This window comes from Falco biarmicus, chromosome 6, assembly GCF_023638135.1.
Source record: "Falco biarmicus isolate bFalBia1 chromosome 6, bFalBia1.pri, whole genome shotgun sequence".
Classification (NCBI taxonomy): domain Eukaryota; kingdom Metazoa; phylum Chordata; class Aves; order Falconiformes; family Falconidae; genus Falco; species Falco biarmicus.
The window spans coordinates 5,134,930-5,147,545 of record NC_079293.1 but is presented as its reverse complement, the minus strand read 5'-3'; the positions used below and the strand labels follow the sequence as shown (position 1 = coordinate 5,147,545).

Below are 12,616 nucleotides of genomic sequence, written 5' to 3'. Positions count from 1 at the left end.
CTTATCTGACTGTTACTAGATACAAGGCACATGATGCTACATGCCCCTTCAATCCAGAAACTGAAAAGGGTCAGCACTGCAAACGTAAAAAAATACAGTTCCCGTAATATTTTTCCAAGCAAATCAGCAGGCCTTGCATAAACACGTACAGCAAGCATAGAAAATACAGCTTATCCTGCAGAAGTCTTTTAAAATGTGAAAAATATTCACAAAAATAATCTACTTGGCTATTCTGGCTCATACGCAAATTATGAGAACTACACTGATGTTCTTCACTGGTTCAAATATTTTAATGAAATGCAAAGTTTAAACCAAATCTTCTAACAACAATTAAAGCATCATGACTGTACAACTTAAGCTGTCTGAAATGCAAAAAAAACCCCTTTACCAGGTATGCCTCATCTGAAAAATTACATCTTCAGTTTTGTTTGTATACATAATCTACAGAAAGGACAGGTTTATCTTCTACAGTCTTAGTACACAGAAATAGTACCGTGCTCTGTATTTTAGCGTGTTGTTGGTTCTCCTCAAAAAATCAAAATCATTATCCTAAAATCATGTTAGTGCTCTGAAAAAGTCTTGAAGGTTTGAGAAATACAATATATATGATATGATCCATTACATACAAGTTTATTTGTCTAACAGAAAAATCTGTGTTACCTAAAAATGATGCTTTTTAAAAAATATTCTGTAAACACCATGCAAAGCAGTAATGCTTGTGTCTGCTGTTCTTTCCTGTTTGCCCTTGAGCCAGCTGTGTAAAGAGGGGAGGGGGGGAACCAACCCCAAAAACCAAATCTGAATTTTCTTTGCTTGGTTTAAGCTGATGCTAAGACTGTTGCAAAGGAATATGCTGCCTAAAAACTAGCAAAAACTGACCTCTGCCATTCTTTTCTCCAACTAAACTTTCATTTTTTCCTCACCTTTACTCAACATAGTATGCATCAGATATCCTGTAGAACAGATTTAGATAGAAAATTGGAACTTTACTTTTTATACATCAAAAGGAATAACCTTGAAACTCTTGTTTTGTTAACCATATAGCAAACTTTTTTCCACGTGTTCTGAGCTCATCCTATGAGCACTGGATCCTGTGATCAGCTTCCATTTGTTAAACAACTGAGTGTTTCCAAAACTACTTAGAATTATCTTTTATTCTTATGTCATTCCTTTTCCTCATTACCAGCAGAACAAGCCATATTTTCCCTTAACAATGGCAACATCAATTCGCAATCTGACAAGTCCCTAAGACACACATTTTAATTGCTCTCCTAACTTAAAAGTTCTCTCTAGAGAATCCTGTGTTGCATAAAACACAGGTTTTGTTTCAGTAGTTGTATGACTGTACAGATATTAAGATCTTCTTGGGATTTAGTGATCACTGTTTGGAAAAAAATCAACATCCAGTTTGTCAGCTCAAACTTGTCCGAACTTTCAGATAGGATTTAACGAGTGTACTAATTGTTTCTTTAACGAACAATTCAAAGTGCACAGAACATCTGCATTTTGCAAATCTGGGATATTTCCAGCTAAGACTCCTATTCATTTTCCCCTTTCGGAATGAACCAGCAGATACGTCACAGTTGCACATTCCTCTATTTCAGTGGAAAGCCTCTAGAGTAACATGGAGAAAAAGAGAATTTCATTTCAGAAACACAATAAGCAGCATTAAAAGAAAATAAACTCTTGCTTTAGGAATATCCACACTAATTATATAAGTAGTTTTCATCATGTTTCTTATCTCTGTATGATACAATCACATCTAAATTATTCAGCATGCATGTAAACGGAAGACAATGGAATTTTCTTAAAAGCAATTTACAGCTTTCAGCTCAAGCTCAATACTTTGATTGTTAATCATACTTAATGGACTTGGTTCACCATTTTGGGAATGTCAAAGACTAGGAGAGCTCATGAATGGAACAAGGAGTATAATTACAACTGAAACTAAAGTTATGGCAGCCAAAATGAGATCAAATTATCACAGCTGTGTCCTGTTGTACCACCTCAAAACAGAATATTACTCCACAGGCACCTCTGAGCCTTGCAGAGCATACCATTCCGCACAGTACGGTGCATGTCATTACTTTAATGTGTTGGCACCAAATATACACAGTTACTTTCAAAGATTTATCTCATAATATCTGCTATCACCTAACAGACATATTTCTAAAGTTACAAAAATTCAGTTATCCTTTTGTGATATTGATAATTCATTTTCAAATTTGCTATTTATAAGAACAGTGACCCAGTAAACATTTCAAAAACACATTCTGCCTTATCCTGATACAAACCACTGTTTTTGCTTTACAGCTATGTTCCTGATTAATAAAAATGAAGGATCTTCATGGGAACTTAAGAAGTCTGTTGGCTGTCACGTTCTGGCATGCATAATAAACAGTACTGGGGAAAAAACAACCACAACAAGGTAGTTCTTCCAGATATCTTCCTTAATCTTTTCAGTTTTATAAAGTACAGATGAATCATGCATGAGGCATTCTGTTTACTGATAGCTATTCCAGGATCCAAAGAAAATAATGTATTGACAAAATACTTTCTACTATATCTTTCAATTTCCAAGTCATTCCTGATCTACCAACTTCTCAGTCCTGGAAAGACTGCTGTAAAATTTAGCATGAGAAGGAACACTGCCATGGAGACAAGTGACCACTTCATTAGTGTATGTTAAGCATCAAGAGCTGAATCAACTACTCTGATAATTCAGCAAAAAGTTTTCAATGATTTGAAGCAGAAGCTCTCCTGGACTGCCCTATCCAGCCATAAAAGATTTGTTTTTCAAAGCTGATCCACCACACATATAAATTAACATCATCTGCAGAATACAGACTTAAATTGTTAAAAGCAAGTATATTTTGCAGAAGCTGAACAATGGCTTTGGTATTCTCCCCTGAATGCTGCATTTACCGTATATATTCCTACACTTTTTTATTTATTTAAGCTGGAAAGTTCATGCAATCTGACATAGCTGGAAGCATGATAGCCAGTGCACTCAACAAGCTCCTTGGCATCTAGCTTTGAGACAAAGAAGGTATGCAAAAATCATATTTGAAAGCCTTTATGAATGATGATTCTACCTGTTCTAACACAAAATACATCTTTATTTTCCATACATTTAGAACAGTAGCATCCAGAAAAGGTGCTTTCTTTTTTCCCCTTCTTCTAAACAACACATGCAGAGAAATCACCATATTAATGTCAACTGACAATCCTGAGGATGACTAGTACACATAACGTAAAATGTAAGAAAGATCTTTCCTGTCTAATGCCATTGGCAGGCAGGATGATTTAGCTGCACAACAGAAGTTCAAGAACCTATTTGGATAGCTCCCATAAAGGCAATTCCTTGCCTGAGAAATCAGAGAACGTCGGATGGCATAGGTCATAAGCAAACAAATGAGATAACACACCAATTAGAACTAACACTTTCCTCAGGTAATCAGACTCAAGAAACTGACATCTGTTTAGACAGACATAAAAAGGAAGTCAGGTTAAACACTTCTGGCAAATAGCACATACATTTGCATCTGTAAATGTACTACAGGACCAACAGCAGAAAGTTAAACAAGAAAAACTTGTGCTACACCTTGCTATATTCAGAGCTAAAAATGACTCACGACTCCTAACTCCCTCCCGTCTTTTGTCAAGTGTGGACACCAGGAGTTCGTACGTGTAAGAAATGTTCAAATTTCCTGAGGTGTGAATCATCTCAGGTTCTTGGAAAGTAAGTTGAAATCAAAAATCTACGATGTTCCAAGATCATGGCACTTCTATAGGAGTCTTACAATTTAATTAAATGAGCTCTAATTAATTAGACCTTACTTATTGGTGTTTAAGTAGCATTTCTGTTGTTATTTTTATTTAATTTTCTACTTTCCAGAAAATGTAGAAAACAAATCACTTCAAGACAGCAAAGACAAACTTGAATTGGTATAAAAATTTTACTTGTAGTCACAGAAAAAGTCTCAAAGAAATACTGTGCATTGCTAATAAATTTGAGCATGTTCATAAAGCATATGATAGAATGGTATATTTGAGATATGACCAGTTATTTAAGAGACAAATGGCGAGGAACATTGCCATGGAAATTGAATATAACAGCTATTCATAGGCAGAAAAGAGTTGTAAAGCTCAGTGGCATTTCAGGAGATTGACAGCAAGTTCTCCGTTAAAGCAAAACCTACAACAGCATAAAAAGTGCGTACTGACATGACAACAGCATCCCCTGACTAGTAACAGATTCAGTCATGAACATTCCTCTTACAGAAGAGGTCACATCTAGCAAAGAGGTATTCTAAAGATACATTAAAGGTTTTAGTAGTGTGGGTCAGTACAAAGACCGATGAAAAATATTCTCTCCAAATTTTCCTCCCTTCTGCTGAAAACTCTGGAGAAAAAAAAAAAAAATAAATCAGGCAGTCTTAGCATCCATGTTAAGGAACTGAGGTGCTGACCTCTTCTCTTTGGTGTCCAGTGACAGGACATGTAGGAATGGTTCAAAGCTGTGCCAGAGGAGGTTTACACTGGACATCAGGAAACTGGACATTATCTTTACTGAGAGGGTGGTTAAACACCGGAACAGGCTTCCTAGAGAAGTGATCAATGCCCCGAGCCTGTCAGATTTTAAGAGGCATTTGGACAATGCCCTTAAAAATTTGCTTTAACTTTTGGTCAGTCCTGCATTGGTCAGAGAGTTGGACTACATAATTGTTGCAGGTCCCTTCCAATGGAATGCCTCCAAATCCTGTATGAATCACTACAAAATTAGAAAGCTAAATCCAGAAACTAGTATATTTGTTAGAAGCAAAAATTTGTTATATGATTCCTCCCAAGACTTTATATATCAGGTTTGATACTGAGACTATATCTAAGCCTATCTGAAGCCACTACTTGCTATTGCAATAGAAATATTTAACAATAATTGATGTCCCGTGACTGGTAAATGTGATGTCTGGGTTTCAGAAATAGGCCAGCAACTGACCTGACCTATGTTTAAAAAAATCACAGACCATTCAATAAAACATACACTGCTGAAGGAAAGGCTTACCAATTACATAGGATTATTTAGAAGAAACTGGCACCGCTTAATGAAACAAAACATGGCCTTTTGCAGATATTTTATTTGGTGGTACCTTTTGGAGATATTTCATTCAGCGTTAACTTCAATGATTTTGGGTGAACTTTTACAATGGCAGAAAGTAACACAGCCTATTATACAATAGGAATAGCACAACTAATTAACAGGCAACCAAGCATTTCAGATCATCACTAAGGCTGCCATAGGAGGGGAAGGAAGATATATTAAAAACTCATGCAATGTTAGTCAGTAATAAAAACCTGTTCACTATTCTCCTTTCATTTTAAAGGCTAAGCCTTTTGTTAGTACTCAGTATGGAGAGTTATGTGTTAAATAATTCAGCCATTCTTTAAAATAACATTTAACTTAGAACACAGCTCGGCAGCTGCCCTTCTTTCTTCCCCCAAAAAATCCCAAACTCACACAACTGGACTTTACTCCTCACCCAAAACAAGAGCATGGAGAAGTACCAAACAGAAATCAGGCTGAGCCAACACAAAAACATTACACAGCTCAGGAGGCAAAAAGATGGAATAGAGGACAAGAAACTCTGATACAAGCTTTCCACAGATGCTCAAAAACTGTCCTTAGGCCTTCTTAACTGATGGCCAGCGAGCCTTCTTTTAGGTGGCTAAAGAAAGAAAATAATTCCTACATTCTTTTCCCAAGCCAGGGAAAATAATAGTTCTAGCCAGCAAGAAAGGCCGTTATTAAGAGATTGCTAGCATAAAAATTAGACAGCCTTGAGATACCTAGCAAAGGTATGATTTACAAGGCAGATAACAAAAGTAATTTCACTGATGGGTGGGCACAGGTCAGAGAGCCAATTCTGCCACCAAAAGATAAGAAGCCTTTTTTGAGGTTTCCATTAAAAACGCAGAGGCTGGCAAACTGCAAGTGTCCTAAAACAAATGCATTAATCGTTCACTGTTTTGAAGTAAACTTTTAGAAAAAAGTATTGAAAGATCCAATGTGAATTTGTAAATCAGGTGTTCGGTTTTTACCTGCAAACTAATTCATTCATTGTCTGGGGCATGATCCCAGGGACACACCTGTCCACAAAGTCTCCTGCTGGCCTGTTTCACTCCTAATTAGCACTTAGCTTCTGTCCCTGCTCTGCCAACCTGCTACATGTAGAGGGATCAGAAAGCTGATCAGATGGAATGGAATTGGCTTAGCCACGCGGGAGTTCTTAAATGGATAGAAAATGATGCAGGGAAAAGAAGCATTAGGGAGAAGCAACATAAAAGGGAAATCAAAAGGAATGTGGGAAACAGGCTGTTGGATACAGAGGATTCATGAAAAGAAAAACAAAAAAGGCAGAGAATACAAAGGGAGGAGGAAAAACAATAGTAAGAAAATGTTATATTTGTCTGTCACCACAGAGTTGTTAAAGAGCAGTAAGTTAATCCAGGAGAGGCACAGGGGAGGCACTATGAAGCACACGTATCAAATCACCGACAAAGCATTCTTAAATCATAAACAAGGCAAAAACCTCCATCACTTTCACTAAACACACTCTTCTCATGAGCTGTGAAAGCTTTTGGTCTCTGGAAAGGGAGGAAGGGGGAAGAAGGGAGGCCTCAGTCACTGCCTTTCAATTGTCATTGCGAAATTAAAGCACTTGTATACCCTGGAAAATAACCAATTTAAGTAACTCAAATAATCAGTTAATTAGTTAGGAATAGTAATGCTCAGTTAGCATGACCTTGCAAAATAAACTAACTGCACAGGCAGAAAACAATCTCCTTACCCCTTAACATTGATTCTACTATCACCACTGACAGTGCAAAACAAATTCTGCTTCAGAACAAGAACCTTGCTGCTCATAATACGAGTTTACATAGGAAGACTAATAGAAAAAAATAAACCCTATTTTGTCTACTGAAACCCTAGATTCGGTAGTAAAACTTTTTCATAAATCCCTTTTTATTAAAGCATGTATTCAAAACTGAACTAATGCACAGGTACCCGATGCCAAATCTCTTCAAATCCAAGAGAAAAGTAAGAAACCCCACACCTCTTAGAGGCCAAAAGCATAATCCATATTCACAAATCACTTTGGGTATTTTGATTTTTGTTATAAGGCAGAATTAAACCAAACTTCAAAACAACAAAATATTCTTCATTCATGTTGACTCCCAATACCAGCGTTGCCTATAGCTAGTGGGGAATATATCCATATACTCAGGTCTAAATGCCCATGTCTAAGACCAGAGATCAAGAGAAACATCCCTGAATAAACGGAAAAAAACCCACAAGACTGAATTAATAAGCTCAACATTCTTTATATGAGTTAACTTCTGCATGCTGCTTCAACTATTAAAAGTATGGAAACTGTGGATATTTCTCCACAAAAACATTCCTGTCTGTAAATGGCCACATCCCATCCATCCTCCTCTGCTGCCACTTTATCCTTCTCTGTGATTTTGCTTCAATTCCTGTTAACTTTTGTTTTCCCCTACTCAAAACACACAGGAGACTTCAGGAGCTCCCAAAAGATGTTCGTAAATTTCCCTGATCTTCTAAAACTCAGCATCATTTCTGTCTTTTTTTCTGCAAGATCAAGTATGTCAATAAAAATGGTTGTTAGAGAATTGTCTTTTTCTGGATATGCCATTGATCTCTTCACCTGAGACAAACTGGTTTTATAAAGGTATTTAAGTTTCACGGTGACCAAAAGGCAGGCCTCTACCCTGATCAACAATAGGTATCTTCCTCTGTGAAAACATGTCATACATCACACATATAACTCTACAATAAAAAAAAAAAATTCTGTTAGTATACTCAAGGGATCATTTATGCATTGTTATACTCTGTTGCCCTTGTATTATTACCTAGTAATTTATGCCCTCTGTACCACATAAAATAAAAAAGCAGTATCAGCTATTTGTATCAGCTTCACCCCTTTCAGTTAATCAGCTTTAATACTTATTTCCTAATTAATAGGTTTACAATAATTTCTTTTGCTCTGCATATGTTTTCTCCACTACAAAAGCCATTGAGAAAACTGCATATGGCTTAATACAGGAAAATCAGTTTAATAACAGATGCAACAAACTTACATTCCATAAATCTTGAAATAATACTGAAAATTGAACATTACATTAGACTAAATAAATATATCCCATGTTTTAAATACGAAAAACTTTTATAAGCATTTATGCAAGCAGATTAGTTTTTCCGTGGGTTATAAATTTCTCAGTATGCTAAATTAGAAAACACAAGTTCCAGAAACACAAAACGTATCAGATATTAATTTCCGGTAACAATAGCAGAGACACACATTCTCAGTAATTTCATTTCAACTAGAAAAGGTAATATTAAATTTAGCTGTAGTAACTGGCCACAGCTTAACCTCCAATATTCAGGAAAGTAGTTTTGAGAAGCCTTTACAACTGCTTTAGATTTTAACAATATTTCATGACACCATGAGGGCTTCTTATGAAAGTATGAACTTTCTTTACCCTAGTAGTTTTGCTTTGACTGGGAAATAGCTATATATTTTTTTAAAAAGAGAAAGTATCTGGTCTAATTGCTTCAGTTAAGTTTATGGTTAGCTGATGATACATGACTTGTGATAAAGAGAGGTTAATCTTATTTCCAGATGGGAGTGTCATCACCCTTGCCAAGATCTAGAATATAGGAAGTAGACCAGAAAAACATGTTTTATTTGGAAGACTAAATACAAATATTTTCTGTGAGCAACTATAAGGGGAGAAATATCTGTCAAATGTGAAATAATCAAAACCAATTCCTTGTTTTACAGGCTAAGAAAAAAGTCAACATGGATTGATGTTACAGTTACTCTCTATGCCAACATACAATACACACTGCAGCATATCCATCCTATCACAGGGAGCAGTAGTAGGATGGAGAAGGTCACGCTACTGACTTCCTTTAAAGACACCCTTCCTGCTTGAGAACTATTTACATTTTTTCTTTCTTGTTATCTGCGGTTCTTCTGGTGACTTCCCCCAGCCCAGTCATACACCTTTATACTGGCAGATATGGCTCAAGAATATATCATGCTTTAATCGCACTAAAATAACATGAGTCACAAATTTAATTAACATTTTAACACGTGAACATCCCTGAGAAAGAAAAATAATCCAAGAGCTCAAATCAATGGTTGAAAGATTTACAAAACCCATGCAGTAAGAAAAAAATCCTTATTTAGCAGCATGTCATAGTATGCACAGAAAAAAACCATGAGTTGATTCCCAAAAACTACCACCATGGATTAATCTGAAGTCACACATACTACAAATTAGATTGCAACCAGCTGAATTTAAGTAGTCTGAGGAGCTGGAAAAATCAGAACCAACTGCAAAGTAATCCTGACTGAAACAAAAATTAGGTAGTAAAGGGAAGGATGAGTGGGGAGGCAAGGTGAGAATCTCATTTGAGAGTGAAAAAACATTTTTTGAGAAAAATCCATTTCTACGCTACTTACTCCTGTAGGCTGAAATATCAGGCCATCCACTTCATGGCTAACTTCTCTGGCAAAGCTTCCTTCCAGGAGCTGTAGAACAAAAGGAAAATAAATACTTTTTCCATAGAGAAATATTTCACTTAGAAGACTGCCCATCAAAGCAGATTATACGCTACTACTGCAAAAATTTGCTAGTAAACTGCTTATTTATGCTTTAACATTAGAGTTTGGGAAATGTCAACACAGAAAGATTCAACAAATTAGCAATTTTTACAAAGAACACTCAAGGCTGAAACAAGTTTCAGGGACGCAAATCCTTACAGTCCTGTTCAAGGAAAATGCCTTTATCTAGAAAGATATACTGAGAAACCAAGATGATTCTATACACTAAAAACATGAAGAAAAATAATTTCTGATACAGGACACCGCAGTCATTCGTAGCCAAATTAAAAAACACATCTGCCACTTCAACACACAAGTAGCACTTACTTTAGATTGAAACTACATACTGAAAAATATTTCAGAGCATCATTCAAAATTCATGTTTGGCAGACTCCCTAACTAGGGCACAACCCAGTAACACAGCTTCACTACTGTAAAACAACTGTCTGAAGTTGGATCTTGAATATTCATTTTCAAAGACTGTGAATTCCATATGGAGATGAATACATCCATCAAGATGCATTTACCAGAGAAAAACCATCTAATTAAATAAACTAATGAAACCAGCTAGTCGACAGTTAAGAGAATTGATTATATAGCTCCATGTTAAATTATGACTTGCTTAAGAAAAAGTAAATAACCAATGAGAACTACAGTTCTAGTAGTAACAAAAGTAATAGCAAAAATTAGGTGAATTACCAAAACACCTCTCTATTAATTTTGGTTTATATTTTACTGTAGAGACAAAGAATCTGTTGTAAGTGCTTTTAGTAACATTTGGGGGGAAAAAACCAAACCAAACCAAACCAAACTTTGATGTGTAACCAATCACATGGTCATAAAATACAGCAAATACAGAACTCAGTAAACCAGCCAGTTCTAAAAGCAACATTTTGGTCTAGACTGTTAATTTTGTACCATTTCCCTTATATAGTTCAACTTAACTCAATGACCCACTGACTGTATTATTCAAATTAAGTCAGTAAAGGGCAAAAGTATGAAAGCAGTTGAGAATTAACATTTGTATTTTACTATGGGCTGTACAACTCAAAGTAACGCACTTACATGTTTCAAGGATCAAAAAACCTGATGGCCAAATATTTCAAACAATATTAATATAACATGATATTTCACTTAAATCTGTAACTGTTTGCATAAATAATTGATCATTTTGTTATAAAAAACCTAGCTTTTTTCCTTATCCACACAGTCATTACCATATTAGTGCCTACAGCTGTGTCAGCAAATACAGCTTCCACTATTCAACTTTTAGATACAATTTAATTGAAAGAACACACTCTTTGAGAATACTCTCAAAGTAGTAAAATACTTTAAGAATATTTGATTCTGAGTAAGAAATCATCCAGTGGAACATTATTTTTCAGTAGAGAAAGCCCATACTTGGAATTTGAATTTGTAGCTTGCATTTACATGTTATCATTTTGGAATTTACAGCTGAGGCTCACGGTATAATGCATCCTCTATCACGTGTCTACACAAAATAACAACAAAAAAAAATCAAATTATTTCATAAATTCACTGTCAGTCTCCGCTTCATCACAGCAATGAGTACATTGGAGAAATATTTAAACAAATGTCAAAAAAGGTTTTTTAATTTTTTTTTAATTTCTACACAAGCGAAGTCTTCTGTGGATCACTTGTAAGGTTACTGTGCAGTTCCAAAACTGACTTGCCAGTGAGAAATATGTAACAAGAATATGTTTCACACTGACAAAAACACACAGGAAAGATTTCATTAAATTCAAGTACCAAAAAATATCTCTCTGAAGAATAATAACAGCAACAACAACTTTAAAAGTAAAACACAAACTTCAAATTAGCTGAGACTATACTAACCAAAGTGGCAAACAGAAACCAATCATCTCCCTTCTGCTTCTTTGAAGTTCTTAAAGGAACTATAATTTGAGGACACTGTTACTTTGGCATTAGAGCTTACATAAATTGTATTATTTACTCTTTCCCAAAATAAAACTTCAGAATACGGAAATAATCTTTTAATTTGGAGTGTGTGACTCACTGGGATAAAGCATAAAATTATTATCATGCACTGTTTTTTTACCTGTAGCAATCTCCACTCTGGTCTACATATAGTTTTAGAAAGCTACATTAAGGCACTATCACAACTTCATAAATGGAGATGAAAATGTAAAGTCAAAATTTACCATTTAAAAAATTCATTCTAGTATTCACTTTCATTTGCTACTTCACCAGAATTATAAAATGCAAGGGAATCTCTCTTATCAACATGACACCAAGTTTCAGACTTGAACTCGTTCTCATTTTGGAAGTCCACAGTGTTCTCACTAAGCCATCTCCTCCCAAGTGTCAATTAGATCTCAAAGACAAATAGATTTTAAAACCAGTGCAAGCCTCAACAGATAACTAAACTTCTTTATACTCCCAGTTATTCTGCTTTCATTCTCAGTTATGCTGCTTTCATTCTTATTAGGTCAACTACAAGTATTTGAATGATAACACTCTAGAAAGGATTTCTTACTAGAAAGGATTAGCAATTTGGGGGAGGAGGAGAGGGAAGTGGGAAGGAGGGAATGGAAATTTTCTCTGAGCTTCTTCCATGCACATTTTCTTGAGAATTAAACTAGAGGCTGTTGGTGAACAGCAAAATATACATGCACTGAATATTGCAGAAAGTTTGGAATGACAGGGGAATGAGCAGAAAAGGAATGTGACATGTAAGCAAGTATTTTTGACACTAAAACCCAAAGTTTATATAAGGCTTTTAGGTTTATGAACTTAAAATGCAGATATTGTGGTTCATCTTTTAAAAAAACATGTTCAACTTTCTACACGTTAAAATTTCTAATTAACTTGAACAGTACAGTCTTTTTTAATCAGCAGCATGATGAATGGCACACCTGCTTGACTGGGATGACTGCCAGGGA

General features: G+C 35.5%; 1 protein-coding gene across 4 annotated transcripts in view; it reads right to left on the bottom strand.

Annotated features, from left to right (window-relative positions):
• Nucleotides 1-12,616, bottom strand: part of RNGTT (RNA guanylyltransferase and 5'-phosphatase) — a 193,317-nt gene that overhangs the window by 82,741 nt on the left and 97,960 nt on the right. For all 4 annotated transcript variants that reach the window (XM_056343116.1, XM_056343113.1, XM_056343115.1 and 1 more), the window contains one exon: nucleotides 9,552-9,620. In XM_056343116.1, coding sequence (XP_056199091.1) covers nucleotides 9,552-9,620 — 69 coding nt within the window. The remainder of the gene's footprint in view (nucleotides 1-9,551; nucleotides 9,621-12,616) is intronic.